The sequence below is a fragment of the Emys orbicularis genome, chromosome 4 (genome assembly GCF_028017835.1).
Source record: "Emys orbicularis isolate rEmyOrb1 chromosome 4, rEmyOrb1.hap1, whole genome shotgun sequence".
In the NCBI taxonomy this organism is placed as follows: Eukaryota; Metazoa; Chordata; order Testudines; family Emydidae; genus Emys; species Emys orbicularis.
The window spans coordinates 66,516,319-66,532,376 of NC_088686.1; the positions used below are offsets into that span (position 1 = coordinate 66,516,319).

The 16,058-nt window shown below is 41.8% G+C and overlaps 1 protein-coding gene across 1 annotated transcript in view; it reads left to right on the forward strand.

The window, feature by feature from the left end:
- MIDEAS (mitotic deacetylase associated SANT domain protein) overlaps positions 1-2,639 on the forward strand; it is a 54,340-nt gene extending 51,701 nt beyond the window's left edge. The window contains exons 11-13 of the mRNA XM_065403573.1: positions 162-320; positions 747-958; positions 2,426-2,639. Coding sequence (XP_065259645.1) covers positions 162-320; positions 747-958; positions 2,426-2,639 — 585 coding nt within the window. The remainder of the gene's footprint in view (positions 1-161; positions 321-746; positions 959-2,425) is intronic.
- The last annotated feature ends 13,419 nt before the right edge of the window (positions 2,640-16,058 follow it).

Here is a 16,058-nt window from a genome sequence, read left to right on the forward strand (position 1 = left end):
GCGCTCTCTCCCGTCAGCATAATGCGGCTACATGAGCGCTCTTACAGTCCACTAGGCTCAGCCTCCTATCCTTTTTCACATAATTACCTCGACCTGCCATAGAGCTGAAGCTCGAAGAAGAAAATACTAACTGTGTCTCTTTATCATTTCTTCTTGTCAAGAGTTCCCATAGGTTTGCACGTGTTCTTCCTCCCAGAAAGGAGAATTACAGTGAGGAACATACGCACGTGGAGGAGGTGTCTGAGAAGGAGGAAGAGTTGGATGACAGGAAGAGCACAGTGCCTCCCAAGGCCACGCAGACACTACAAGCCAGTGAAGTGGTCAGTGTTGCACTGAGTTGCATGTGCTTCCCCCCCCCCCCCAGTCCTTTCTACACCCCTGGTTAACAGTTTGGAAAATGTTGAATAAAGATAGACAGTTCCAGACAAAGTATCTTCAGCTTTAACTTTTCCTGGTGAAAGGAGCTTGAACTGGAATAACTCTGAGCATTACCAACATCCAGATGGTGTTCTATATGACTTGATGGGCAGGGAGAGATGGTGACTAAGAATGTGATGAAATCCTACACAATGCCCTGGGACTGGTGCTCGGAGAGGAGGATGAGTGGCGCTAGAAATACCAGAGAGAGTTTCTCATTAGGGATGGCTTGGATTGGAATACTGTGGGGTCAGAGTTCAGCCAGCAGCCTTTATTCCAGAGATGCCTCATTTTCAGTTTGCTTTAACAACTGTCTCTTTGCCATGTAGGTCAATGAGATCCTTATTTCAAGAACCGAGGAGTCTAATGCCCCAGGGGAAGCCAGCAGTAGGACTGTAAGGAAGCCTAAGGAGGCAGCAGTGAAGCCTCAAAAGACTCCTCCCCCAGTACAGAGGAGGAGACGGAAACCAAAGCCAAAACCAGACACACCCAGTAAAGCTCAGAACCAAGAGAACACGTTTCCATGTAAAAAATGTGGCAGGTAAGAGTAAATGCATTGACAATGACAATCACAGGAACGTTGTACAAAAGGAACATTAGCTTGAGAAGCAGTTTTTGTGGAGATGTACAATAAATTGTTGGAAATGGAGGCAATAATATGAACAGTTTACCACCACTGGTGCTGTGTTTCAGATTAGAACTTAAAAACAGTTGGTCCTTAATGACTCAAGGTTGTCAAAAGTCCCATAGTAGTTTTCATAATCATGGGCATATTAACCCAAGTGCCCTGAACAGATTACAACTTGGATGATCACATTCTGTGCCCCCCCCCCCAATGTATGCTTTAATGTTGCTGTGTGCTGTTAAACGGCTGCACGTCCCACCTCAGCAGTGTTTACATTTCATTGGTGTGTGGAGAGATTCCGGTATAGCGGAAAAAGCACTTTAAGAACTTGTCAGATGACTAATACTATAGGCATGTAGGGCGTTATCATTACGATAGCAGCAGGTGCCAGGTAAGGGGTGAACAAATGGTTTGATTAAATTTACACAGGTCTCTTATGCATATCGTATGTATATTACTTTCCCTCTGTGACTCCAGCCAAGAAAGTTCAGTTTGCTGCCTAAATTGCTTAATCCCAAAGAATAACGAGTCTCATAATACCAGGAGTTCCTCACCATTTTAAATACAGAAGCAGGATTGGGAGGAGATGAGGAGAACCAGAAGGAATGACATCTTTGTCTAATTCAGTCATCAGTGGTGGTGACAGGTTTCCACGGTGTGGGGGTCACTTAGCTGGCACTGGCAGGACACCTCTCCACTAGGCACTGAAGTAGCACAGCTTTGAGAAGTGTCACTCTTGTCTCTCTAGCCTGGACGCTCACAGGAGGAGAATCTTAATGGTGTTCAAGTCTATTTGGTGCCACTAAAATTGAGAAATTATTGCAGGGGAGAAGAGGATAGAGAGAGAATGGAAACCACAAAGGGCAAAAGGCAAAAAAACATTGACCCTGGGGGGAGAAGTGCAAAAAAGAGGGCACTGGTCATTGTTTCTCTGCTTGCTTGCTTATTTATTTGTATTACAGTTGTGCCTAATAAACTGGGGGCCATTATTGCTCAGCAGTGTACGGATCCATAGTGAGAGGCGGAGCCTGCCTCCAAGAGCTTAGAATCTAAATGGACATGACAGATAAAGGGTGGGAGGGAAAATCAAGGCCTAGAGAGGTGAAATGACTGGTCCAAGGTCATACAACACATTGTCTGCCAAAAACAGAACCTAGGTCTCCTGAGTCCTAAGTTAGTGCCCCATCTACTGCACCACACTGCTGCGTTCGGAATGGGAGTGAGAGCAGTCGTAGTTGCAGTAGTTCCATGTTGGTGGTGATACAAGGTCCTTCTCTGTAGTCTATTGACTTCAAACCAGAGATGCAACAGCCCCTTTGGCAAGGGAGGGAAGAGGAGGTACGGAGAGACTGAGCAAACAGGTACGTGTGTGTTCTTCCTCAGGGTCTTCTACAAGGTGAAAAGCCGCAGTGCTCACATGAAGAGCCACGCGGAACAGGAGAAGAAGGCAGCAGCATTGAAACAGCGAGAGAAAGAGGAGGAGGCGGCGGCGGCGGCAGCAGCAGCAGCGCAGCGGGAGGAGAGCAGTGACGAGGGGAGCAGCAGCAGCAGTGACAGCAGTGGCAGTGGCAGCTCGGATGAGAATGGGGAGATTTAGCCATAGCCCTGGGGAAGTCGAGGGAGTAGCAAGGCTGGACCCCACCTCTCTCTCGGTGTGTTTGCCTCCATTCCTGCACTTTCCTTATCTGGACTGAGTTATACTAGGCTTCTGTCCATTGCTGCCATTTCCTCATCCCACATTCTGCACCTCACCCTGTCAGTATAGACTGAGCCAAATCAGTGGATAAAGAGATTTGTGTGAACTTGGATATTCTTTTTTACAAATCAGATTTCTATTTTATTTATAAAGGTACCTGAGGTATGTAATAGAACAATGTCATCAGGAGCGGAATACAGTTCTCCTGCGGATCAGTCAGGGCTTTCTCCTTGTGCTTGCCAAGAATCATGGCAACGAGACTCTTGAGTATAAAGGCTTCCAGACCTGAGCAAGAAAAAGATGCTCTGCCCTGAGACTGTCTGCATCTAGTTACTGTGACACCGGTGTTTTGTAGTGATTTCCTTCCATAGCAAATTGCCTGTCACTGCCCTTCCCGCTTTCCTCTCCGAGTGCTATCCAGGCTCTTAGCAAGTTCTGTGGAAATATGAGACATACCCTGGGTCACTGTATGACAGAAGTGTGAGGGGGAGGGATGAAGAACAATTCACCCCACCCCTCTCGTCTGAGAGGAGATTTCTATTTTCCTGTAGCAAGGGGATGCCTGATATTTCCTGTGCCATTAAGAGTTCAGTAGAGGACATATAGCATCCTGTGAGATAAGAGTAGCCACAAACCTTAAAGATCTGGCCACATTGTGTACAGGAAGCGAAGTAGTTATTGGGTCACTTTTAGAAGAATTTGCCCCCTCACAAGTGCAATTTGAAAGGCCTCTATCGATCACATCTGGCTTTAACTCATTACAAAAGGGAGCAAGGTTGTTATGAGACTTGACCCAAGACACGTTTTTTGCATTGTGCACGCCTCACAGAGATGGGAAGGGTGGACTTGGGTCTCTTCCTTAGGCTTCTTTACTCCCTTCCACAAAGGGCCATTATGCAGGAAGAGGCCCATTTTCCATTTACCCATCCCTTTAAATGGCCACCTACAAGAGTTACACTGCAGAAGCTGTGTGTCCTTCCATTCATTCCTTTGCAGATGTGATTGGACTGCACAGAATGCTGGGCTGTTCCATCCCGGCCCCTTCCCAGTGAAATGTAGACTCTTTATGCAGAGCTGGCATTGAAATAGCCAAACGTCTAGGCAGCTAGGCCTGTAGTAAAGCAAAGGGTCAAGAGAAAGCAAAACTAGGTCAGCTGAATGCTAAAATTGCCCCGAATTTGTCTGTACGTATATACATAGTGTTCACATACCTTTATTTCATAAAACTAAAAAATCCAGTGTAGTTGCAGCTGTGTTGGTCCCAGGATATTAGACAAGGTGGGTAAGGTATTATCTTGTATTGGACCAACTTCTGTTGGTGAGAGAGACAAGCTTTCAAGCAGGGGTGCAGTATGCAGTACCAGCAAGAGATTTTTATTGGGTATGAGGTACTGGAAAGACTTGGGGCAACCCCTCCCACCCCACCCCCGTCCCCAGTGGATGAAGCTGCACTCTGCTCCTTAAAGGAGCAGAACGCAGCTAGGGAGGACATTCACTCTTTATATGGCTTTAACAGCACAATATAAAGTTTGTTAGCATATATAGTGTGCTGTTACATTGGTCAGGAGTTTTCAAGAGGGGAGAGGTGGGGGGACGAAAGGTGTTTAAACAGTGTTTTTGATTCTGTTTCTCCCCATTGGTCTGAATTATCCATGACATCCACACTGCATCACATCAAGTCCAAATCATTAGAGGAATGCCTCTGCTTGCACTGACCAGTGGATGTTTGGATTCTGATGTCAGCCCAGTTCTGCAGCCTGATGGGAATCAGGTGTTGTCCCCAGTGTACATAGAATTCCTTTTTGCAGCCAAACTAGTCGAACATGCATTTTGCTAACTGGAACTGGAGCAGCAAAACAGAAAACAAATGCCTTATTTTCCAGCTTTGTGGGTGAGAGAACTATAAGTGAAGATTATAATGCCGGACACTGACAGCCTTAAACCAGCTGCCTCAGGAATCTGACAAGAACTCTACTGAAAATATGTTCCTCATCTTAGCAGTGGAGCTAAGACTTATCACACATTTGCCCACCTTTATTTAAATGAAGCTCCTTCTGATCTGACAGCTTAGGCATTGTCAGTTTCACCCAGAACAATTTACAAACTTGGAACCTAATCCTGTAAACCCCTTAATCATTTGATCAATCCCATTAAAGATAATGGGACTATTTGCATGACTATGGACCACTTTTATGGGCTGGTAAAAGTTTCAGGAGTCTGTTCCTATAAAGGAAGTTGAATCCCTCATTGAAATGCAATGTTTGGGTACCATAAAGCAGTTAAATTTTGTCTTTTAATAAGTCATATGTGGGCTGAAATGGCTCCTCACCCAACTCCCATATTCCATATAAACAGACTGAATACTACATATTTGGGGGGAAAGTGAGTAGTTAACCATGTTGATGTTTGTATATACAAAGGGGGGGTATCAGAGGGGACGGGGAGAGCGTGGGGGCCCCAAGCTCGGGGTGGGGAGAAGTCACTTGGGGAGGTCACGTGCCCCCCCCCTTGTGTCCCTCCCATGAGTGCAGTACCAGCAAGAAATGATTTCTACTTGAACCACTGCTTTCGAGCCACACAGAGCTCTTCTTTTTCTGGAGAGCTCTGTGTGGGTCAAAAGCTTGTCTCTCTCTCTCCAACAGAAGTTGGCCCAATACAAGATAATACCTCACTCACCTTGTCTCTCTATAAAGAATCCAGTTGTTTCCTTGTGCTGCATCCATTGCAGAAGAGAGTAACTGGCTCCTTTCATGGCCTCTGCCCTTCATTATAAGTATAGGGAGAAGAAATGGGGAGATCGACAGGAGCCAGTGAGAATAACTGAAGAGGCAAATTGGATTTAGTAGCAACAACACCCTGCAGTGAAGCATCCGTAGTACTGTGAAGCATTTGTATCTGCAGGCAGCCAGTTCTCACTCCCACCTCCGGAGGAACATCATGTGCTGATATTTATGTGGCACTTAACTGCATGAGCAAAGAGCAGTAGTTAGTAATAAAATGTTTAAATGTGGCAGTGAATTGCCAGTTTTCGGATGCTAGTGCAGTGCACATCAGATCACGTGCAGTTCAGTAGTGGCATCTGGTGGTAAGATAAGTTAATTGCCTGTGCATTCCTGAGCAGTGCTGCTTGGCTAGTTCCAGTAGATGACAGCAGGTTGTCCCTGATCTGGCTGACTTGCAATAGGCTCTCCAAGCTGCTGGATAAGTTTCAGGTAAGAATGCCTTTGTGCTTGTTCATGCCTTGTGCTTGTTCAACTACAATTTAATATAGGTCAGATTCCAGCCTGTCACCTGCCTGTCCTGGCTCTTTTGCCCCCTGGCACCAGAGCCTCCTCCACAGACCTTGGGAGCATCTCCTTTTTTTGGCAGCTACAGTTGTTTCACTGCCTAATTAAGTCCTCAAGCCATATATTTGATACCCTACTCTTTAAGCTGTTTATCTTTGCACAGCTCCTTTTCCTTAGTTAGGAAGGCTTCTTCCTTTATAATAAAAATAAATATAGTTAATTGGCTACTATTTTTTAAATGTTAATCATTTTAATTGACAAGAAATGCCCCCTCTTTCCACCCGCATATTTAGCTTCTGTAACTAGCCTGGGCTTATGCCAGTTTGGGGATCAAAAAGCCGGCTTCCAGTCCAGAATCCAGATCTCCGTGTGCAATCATATAAAACCCATTTGTCACTGTGTGAACTGGTCTGGACTGGAATGTGGAAGCAGATTGCCTGTCACCTGCTATTAATTATTCATTAGCAAACTGCAGAGAACCAAAAGCAAATAATTTTCACAAGAAAAGCTCAAGCAGCAAATCTTAAGAATTTAAATATTAATTATTAATAAAGAATATTTTTATTTGAAAATTGGGCACACTCTGCATGCTCTGCGCTATCCCAGCAGTGCTGTAAATAACTGAATATTTGGAGTGCTGTGTCAAGGAGAGAAAAAAGTCAAGTAGCTGTGTATTATGTTCTGCTCAAAATAAGTCACTTCTGAATTCTTCACATCTGCTAATGATCCATTTTCAGGGTTGGACGTAAATTCCAGTAAAAGGTTACAATGCCGTTAAGCCTTAAAATGGCAGTTCTTTCCAGAAGATTAGGAAAGTCACTAATAAATGCCAGACCCTGGGAATTAGAGAGCAATGCAGCAGTTTAAAAAGCAAATAGGACGATTAGGTGCATTTTAAAAGGGATTGAAAATAATGCAGAACATATTATACCATCATATTGAACACCTGGAGTACTCTGTCCTGTTATAAAGTGGAGATCAAAAAGGCCCAGAAATAAGCAACAAAAATAAGTGGAGATACAGCTGGACTTATATGGGCTGAGAGAGTGAGCAGTCACTAGGATCATTGTGTTGGAGAGGAGGCTTGATTTGAGGTATTGAAAATTATGAAAGTTATAAAGGGAAACTTATCAGTCTCTCTCATTTATTCCATAATAATGGAACAAGGGAACAGTCTCTAAAATTCAAGGGCAGTGCAGTTAGAACAAGTACAAAGAAATTCAACAGCATGTAGCCACTCTGGAAATCATGACGTCAGATACCCTGGCAGGATTTCAGAAAGGGCTATATAATATCACAACCTCTAGAATTCTTAGCTAGGAAAACTAAGATACGGCTAAGTAAATTGTATGGGTCAGAAAATGTTCTTTTGCTTTCCCAGTGAGAACAGAGCAGAGTTAGCTAGGTGAGTTGTTCTTTACCTTCCCCTGAAGCTAGGTAAAGATTCCAAACTAGATGAATCATTAATCTGCTCTGCTGTGGAAAATCCTCCATATAGGACAGGGATTCTGGGACACACCATCTAATGTGCCCCCAAAATGCCTGTTCTTCCTTTCTGAACAGAAATTAAATACAGTTCTTTATCTCTTACGCTCCTTCCCTGATTATGCCCTGAGTAAAATGATTTAGTATTTTTAAAATGCTCCCAAAGTATGCTTGGTGCTTTAAAGAACAAAGTCTAGTCACTGCCACGAAGAACTCGCAGTCTGATTGTAGCTGTGACATGGCAAATGATGGTAGTGGTCAGTCAGGAGGGGAAGGGGTGAGGAAGTACAGGGTGAAACAGCCAGATCATGCAATTACTCTATGCATTGACTTAGTCTTCCTTATGGGATTAATAGCAAGTTCTATTTCTAGGAACCAGTAGACTAGCTCCTTACTTAGATCTTCTTTACCTCTTTCTCTTATACCAGGGGACATCCATCTAGACACGGGCGCTGATTGATTTTGCTCTGTAGAAAGGGTTGTTTTTTTTTAATGCACAAAATTAGTGGATTTATTAGATATTAATGAATCAAACATTGGTTGTTTTTTCATCCATGCAGATATCTTCTCTCCTAACCTTTTGCAGCTTGTCAGTCTGTTCTAATTCAGTGTGTGTGGAGGTGGAATAGGTAGAGTTAGTACGTTTGGTGGGGGTTGCTTAACAGAGAGTGCCTTTTCTGTGGGAACAAATTCAATGTTTAAACAAAATCCCCTTGTAGATTGCAATTCTGCATGTGTAAACATAGTGTACTAGCCTTTTCACTGTTGGAGGTCAAGTGAGAATGTAAACCTACTTGCTATTTGGCCATATTTTAAACATTACCCATTTGAATCTACCAGACACTGGATGCCATTGAGATGTACTGACAGGGTGCATGTGGGAAATCTTCTCTTTTGCCTTCCTACACTGTTCCTGGCTTTATAAGCACTCAGTATTACACCTGCTGTCTGGTGTGATCTGCATAGGGACAGCATTTCAGTTTTGTAGCAGTGTGTTTGTTTCTATAGCTGTAGTTATCTAAGGAGAGATGCAAATCTACTGTAGCTCTGGTATGTTGCAATTTAGCTGCAATTCCACATTTTTATTTATTCAGCAGAGTTATATTTCGGGCTGGACTGAACAGGTAAAAGTGATCTGAGAGTACTTGGCTCTGAGGAAAATGTATCTCAAGTCTACCAAGATGCTACAAAATAATAACAAACAAATGAAAAAGCCTACCGTGGCACATAGTGTTTTGAATGGCTATGCAGGGGTAAATATGTTTACTAGCATGGTATTTGATAGCTAGAGACTAGTAGAAACACAGCTATATGACAGCAGGTAAAGGGTAACTTTGAAATCTGAACCTAAAGTGTCTGTTAAAAATATCTGTTCATCCCTGTGATGATGTTGAAATGTGAAATTAAAATTAGCTAACCAGATTTCTGGGTGGCTGATTTTTATTTATTGACTTTAAGAATTTAATTGGATGCAGCTTTTAGTTATAGTACACTAAGATTAAGAATAAAGTGGCTGACACACAAAAACAAGTGTTTCCTAAGCCGCACAGAATGCACCTTTTTACAAATGTCTCTGCCTGTTAGCTGGTGTACCCATTCTACCAGTCACTGGTGTAGAAAAACATAATGATATAAAAGTCTCCTGCTTTTAAAATAAATATTGTGGGGATTATGTCCATAAATATCTTTGTTTCCTTTCAGTATTTGTCTACAACAGGAGAACTTGATATTATGACAATGTTCTAGCCCCAGGATAGTGTCTTCTAAGCAAAGCTCTATAATTTACTGATTACTGCTGTCAGTTAAAAGCTAGAACATTTTCCCATGCACTCTTTCCCCTATCATGCCAACACAAACTGTATTCTCCTCCAATGTACACTTTTGAAGTTTATTAAATTTCTCAGAGATTAGGAAGCAGTGTCTGTACTGCCAGCTTTGTTTTGTATGAGAAGTGTGTTTTTTGTAAATTTTCCTTTTGGGTTCAGCTGCTTCATTCACCCGCATTCTTTCCTGTGTCAGTTGTTGGGAGAAATACAAAATTCTAATCCCCAGCTGTCCAAAAAAAAAAAAAAAAAAATTTCTCGAACAGGGGATTCCATCAACAGCTGAGCCTGGAAAATCCCAGCTCCTTAAGTTTGGGAGAAGGCATATATTTTTATAAAATGTAATTGCATATTTTTAAAAACCTCTTTCCATGTTCGCCAGCTTCTCAAAGTGTATTATTTTCCCCTTGTAGCTTAGATTTGATACAAATAGCTTTTTTTTTGTGCGTTTTACCCTATTTTGTTCTGATTTACATTTGGTGATGTACTGTACAGGAACAGTCTCAGCCTTTGTAATTACTGTATAAATGCTTTATTATAAAAAGTATATTACTTTTATTTTAACAAATGAGCAGACACTGCCTTTTTGTGTGTTTGCTGCTTAGGGCACCTTTTAAAAGACTGTTACATATTAAAATAGTGTACATATCTATATAAAATATTTACCTTTTTTTGCTGTACAGTTGTGATAGATCAGACTGAATTTATTTTTTGTGCTCTTTTTATAAAATATTAATACACTAAAGGAAATCTTGCTGATGTGATGTAATGTTCCCATGTAACTTATTTACTTAATGTCCCTCTGTATCTTTTTAAACCTTTTATTAAATAAGGTTTAAAAATAAGTTTTATAGCTGAAGTTTCTGTTGTTTTGGTTAAGTATTTTAAGATAGAAGGTGGAAAGGGCTGTGTATCAGCTGTTATGGTGTCTGAAGCATCCTTAAATGTGGTCCATGTAACACACAGACAACAGTTCTGGTTCATGTTACCAATCTCCTTTGCCTTGTATGATCAGTGATCCAAAAATTCACAATAGTTCCTGCAAGTCCCAGTCACCCCAAGGAATCCTCAAAAGTCTGTCTCCATTTTTCTCTCTCTACCCTTTTCCCAAGACAACATATTGACCTGCAGCAACTTCGTCACGTCCAGGAAAGCAATTAACAGTGAGAATTTTGTCTACAGTACTGCTCCTGAAGCAGCCAGAAGGGTTGCAGTAAAACAACTCAAAATGCAGTTCTTCAGGACAGATTGAACACCCTCCCAGCATGGGAGAGAAGGACCAAATCGGTTTCAGATTCTCTGTCTGGTTAACACCGCACTGGTCCTAGGAGTTTGCTCTTTTTTCCCACCCTTTTCAGAGATGCCAATTCTGGTGTTCTAAATTATAGGCTTTCAGTTTATGTATGCAAACTAGAAAGCCTAGTGCACAGTTACAGAAGCCCATGAAAAGTGGTTCCAGGTCAACTCCCAAGATGTAAATAAGTGATAGGATTCTACTTCTGGCATTACAAGCTCCTAAAACCACAGCTACATGCCAAGTGCTAGGGGAGATGAAATGGTGGTGGCTTGACTCCATTTCAGTGACGGGTGCCTGAAGTGTGAAATCCAGGAAAGATCAGTAAATTGGTAGCATTGGAAAAAACATGCTAGAATAACTTCCTCCAGCAGTCCTAGAGCTAGCAGTAATACATCTCCCATGTTTGATGCTTGAGTGCACAGGATGCAGAAATACCCAGTTATTCCAGCTGCAAACTACATAGTGCTCCATAATTTGCTTGTTTACATTCGTGTCAGGTTTGGGTTTGTTTTTTTTAACTCTTCCATTTTGGCAAATAAGCACATGGAAATAAACACGTGTTCTTTTATCCAGAAATTACATCTCTTTGAAGGAGTTTGATCTTGCTTACTTGATGAACCAGCACAGCTTTGCCTGTAGCTGGTGGTGTCTTAGCTGTGATGCCTAATAAATATAATAATTCCTGTGGCTTAAAAAATAGTCTTTAGTTACTGTAGTTAGGTGTTTATATAGTGCTCATTGTCATTGCATCTAAGTGTCTGGATTCGTAACCAAAACAGGTGCATCACTAAAATTTTATACAGTCAGCGCCTTGCTGGCATGCTAATAAATAAATAAACGATGAGTAAATAAGGGTGCCTCACATAGTTAAACTTAAATTACTTTCCCCTGTGGCTTATATAGTAAACGTGTAGCTACTTAAACCTTTATTCCATGGCAAATGGCCAAGCTGTGTTAGAAGAAGGTTTATCTAATACATCGCTTAAACACGGCTCTCCAGCTCCAATGTAGATGGGGTCTAAATGAGGGACGCTTCTAATCAAGGGCAGCGGTTAAAGAAGCACATGTGGTGTTTTGTTTAACTGTTGTTTTAGAGGGAGCAGAATTGCTATTGATCGCAAAACAAAGTGCTTACTTAAACACTGGCTTTTTAAACAATATAATCAAAGTCTGAGGGACATTTGTCAAAATTGGACCTACATTAGAATGGGTCCAGTGTCGGCCTTGAAAAGTAGACTGTGTAGCCCTGAAATGGTTAAACCATGCAGATTTTTCATTTCGCTAAGTTTGGACCATTACAAAGGGTCAGAGATCGAATTTTGAAGTCTCAAAATGGGACCCATTTCCTTTAAGAAAAGGAAGCAACTGGTTAAATCAACCATTCCCACTCTTTCCCCACCTAATTTGTTATCTTTTTCCATACTTAGGCTGGTTACTAAGGCCAGGACTGTGCTTAAAAATGTTGTCAATCTAGTAATATTGGTTAATGACATTTTTATACCATCAACGCCCATGGTTTAGGAAGAGTTATACTGGCAAAAACATGCGTTTGCTAGTAGGGCTTAGTTCATTCCGGGAACTGGTATAAGTTGTGTCCTCAGTAGGACAATTTATTGCCATAGCTATCCTAGCAAACCTTCTCTAATGTAGACAAGACCTTGGAAGGAAATTTGAGGTAATGGATGAGTAAGAAGTTTGGCTTTGCAAGAGCCACTCAGGCAGTATAAACTTAAAGAAATACACCAAGGCTCTGTAAGCTTTCCAGACCATTTTACAATCGTTTCAGAATATTAAACAGAGGATTTTTCTGTGAGAGGGGAAGTGGTGATGAGTTAGTGGGACTGGGCCGAAGTCACATTTTCTATTACAAAAGGTAAAGGGATAAAGAGGATTAAGAGTAAGACCATTTCACTAAAGCCTTATGCTGTAAAGCTAGGACAGGGATGTGAACAAAAATGGAGGATAAGATATAAGGTTCTATAAATTGTCCTTAAGCCAAACTATTGCTCATCATCACACACAACAGGGAGGCACTTTTTCTTTATAAAATAACATTTATTACTATTTATGAACACACTTCACAAAGTAACATTTAGAATTTAGGCCTAAATAACTTAATACACAGCAAGTTTAACACTTTGGTCATGCTACAAAATTACTTGTATATAAAAGATTACCAACAAACTAGATGTTAAAACTGCTCTCCCACTTGGAGTTTGTTCTAGAAGTGGAGACTTCTCATGTCTGCATTGCAGCTGGGTGCATGCTTCCCAGTGCAACCTAGGCAGCAGTGCTACCTTAGCTCACGCTAGCATGCTAAAAATAGCAGTGTGGCTGTGCTGGCATGTGCAGCAGCTTGGACTAGTCACGAGTACCCCTCATGTAACCTGAGTGAGCCACACACAGACTGAGCACTACTGGCTTTAAGTTCCCTTCTCACATTCTAGCAACAGTTTTCAGTGTAATTACTGAATGCATTGGCTGCTTGGAGACTGACAATATGTTGGCAAGCATGGAAACACCCATCCATTTACTGACACTCCGCTTTAATGTAGCAAATTTCTACAAGAAGAAAAAAAGGGGGGAAGTGTGGGGAGAGACCACACTATGTTTGTGGGGGAGAGCAGGATTCCACATGGCTTGAGAATTTTACATGGGTGCTCCTTTCACCCATGATCAAATCACTAGGTGCTAGGTATCATAACAGATGTGGTGAGACATGGAAGATCAGAGAGTAAGGAAATCCTTTCAACAACCTGCTCTGCTAGGCCCAGATCCTGAAAGGTACTTAGGCTCCTAACTGGTAGGCCCCACTCCTTACGGCTACATATCTGCCATACTTTCCACCAACATCCAGTGCATAATTTTTAAAGTGCAAATCTTCTTTTAAAAAAAATCAACCCCCTTCACTTTATTTTGCAAATGTAAAGTTTGATTTGTTCATAAGAGTAAGCATAATACATTAGGCAAGGCAAGACTTTAGCTGGGCTTTCCTGCCAACTGTTAGGGGGAAAAAATCAGATTTTGGTAAAAAGCTTTTTCAGCTGACAGTAAAGGAAACCCATTTGGTGCGTTCCTTAGCAAATGCTCTCAAATAAGTCTGATATTTCAGTTCTTGTCTTATCAGAAAGGATGTTACTCCCCCTCCTGTCCCCACTGCACCTAAATTACCATTTCACATTTATTACAGGATAAATTTTGTGTTATAAAATGTACTTTAATGTCAATGAGATTGGCTGCCTAACCCCATCAACAGTGAATTTTCATTGTATTCACAAGCAGCAGCACAAAAAGGCCAGCATAATTCTACCAATTCCTTAATGGTTGTAAGAGCTGCTCTTGGACTTTGCTGTACAGATACTGTTAATATTTAAGACAGAGGCGGCAGGAATTGCACTTTGTTCTGTAACCATCACCCTGGATTATCCTGCAAATCTTTTCAGTATATCGCTGTTTTGTGCTAATCCCCTCTCCTGCACCTTTCTAGTCTGTTCTCAAATGTTGACGCTGACTTGGGAAATGCTGCCTGTGTACTTGCACACTACAACGACTCTACATGGAGATAAATCAACCAGCAGGACTGTGGGTAGCATCGGAAAGTGTTTTTCATACCCGCCCTTCATCCACAAAAAAGGACGTTAAGAGGCTATAGCTAGTTTAATACCATTGGTGAATGCTTAACTAAAATGACAAAGCCAAATGGCTACTTCTGTGCCCACTGTTCTGAGGATGGCCATACTCACAGGCTACATGATAGCATATTCTTCTCAAATGTGTATTAGAGCTATTGTCAACTGTTTGGAGTTGCTTTTCCCCCCTCCTTAACCCCTTCCTTCCCACCCAGTGCCAGAGAATGCACTATTGGTAGAAGGAGAAGAAAAGCAGAGGGCAATAGCATTACATGAATATGCCAGAGGCAGCCTCAAAGCTCAGTGTGCCTGAGGGCATACTTCTCTGACAGAGTCACTTTTGCTAGGTTTCAGAGTAGCAGCCGTGTTAGTCTGTATCCGCAAAAAGAACAGGAGTACTTGTGGCACCTTAGAGACTAACAAATTTATTAGAGCATAAGCTTTCGTGGGCTACAGCCCACTTCTTCGGATGCGCTCTGGTCATGGCTCTGCAGCAAACAACCAAAACTGGAAGTGCTACGCAGCGCTCTAAAGGAATTACAGAAACTACAGTTAACCACCTCCTACTACTAGCACTGAAGCTACACATGTGCAAACAGCTTCAGAATGTGTTACTTTAGGAAACCTGGACACCAAGACTTTTGAAGGGAATTCATTTCAGCAACTAGGAGTGAATCAATTCTAAAGTAGGTCCCCACTGACTGATGCTTTCCTTAAGAGATTACTTTGAAAATCCTCCTCAACCCTCCATAGGAGTTTGTAAAATATGTGAAGAGGACTGTTGCTACTTGGCAATTCCATTTGCTAGCAGTATTTAGTCAGGTTTCATACTCACCCAGGCTTTGGCTTGCACCGAGAAATGCTAATATTTTAACTATAGTATTCAAGGGCACAAATCTAGCCTACTGTTCTTGTGCACAAGAGTTGACGGCAGCAGAGGCTGAGTATATTGTCATCGTAGGGTTTAAAAATAATGTGTAAAGCCACCTCCTGTCCAAAGAATTGTTAATTACTAACTCTCAATGAATTTAGTGCTGAAAGGGATCAAAATGACAAGCCTGGTAACAACAGTTAGCTGTCTACAAAGTTCCCAACTTTACCCATCTCCCAACAGTATTGTCTATGGCCAGTACTGTCTTGTCCTGATCACCAGTAGAGACTGCAAGCCTAGAAAATTACTTTTGAATGGCAAGTTGGCTATAAGATGACCAACAGGACCACTGAGAATAGAGTCAGACTGCATTCAAGGCAGCACAGCAGGCTGTCTGGAAAAGTTTTATCTTAGGTGAAGAATGTCAAAGGCAGAGGACTCTCTGCATCTGTTCATTAAAAAGGAAGAAAAGACCCTAAAATTAGATTTGAGTCTTACCTGCAATGACCAGGCAATTACTGGGCATATATGGCATACATATTCCTGTGGGAATGTACATAGTAGCTATAAAGAAGTTAATAGCATTGAATTGCTTTGCCTGTAGTCTTCTACTTCACACTGGTCACTTAGAAATTGATTGTCAGAGCTGGAATTCTACCAGAGTTAGACTCGGGGAAAGTAATGGTACTGCCTACCATAACAGGAGCTGAATACTGCTGTTGCCTGGGGCCAACTGCATCACCACTTTCCTATCTTTGAGCATGGATTCCAAAAATCCAACCACAGCTTCAGCTTTAGAAACACAAGACAAATTACGAGCGAGGTTCTGCTTCTCTCCCACACTCACTCATTCTGCTCCTCATACAGCAATATGCTCATTGCTGCCATTTTGATTTGATTAAACTGAATTGGTACCAGGAATAGGAAA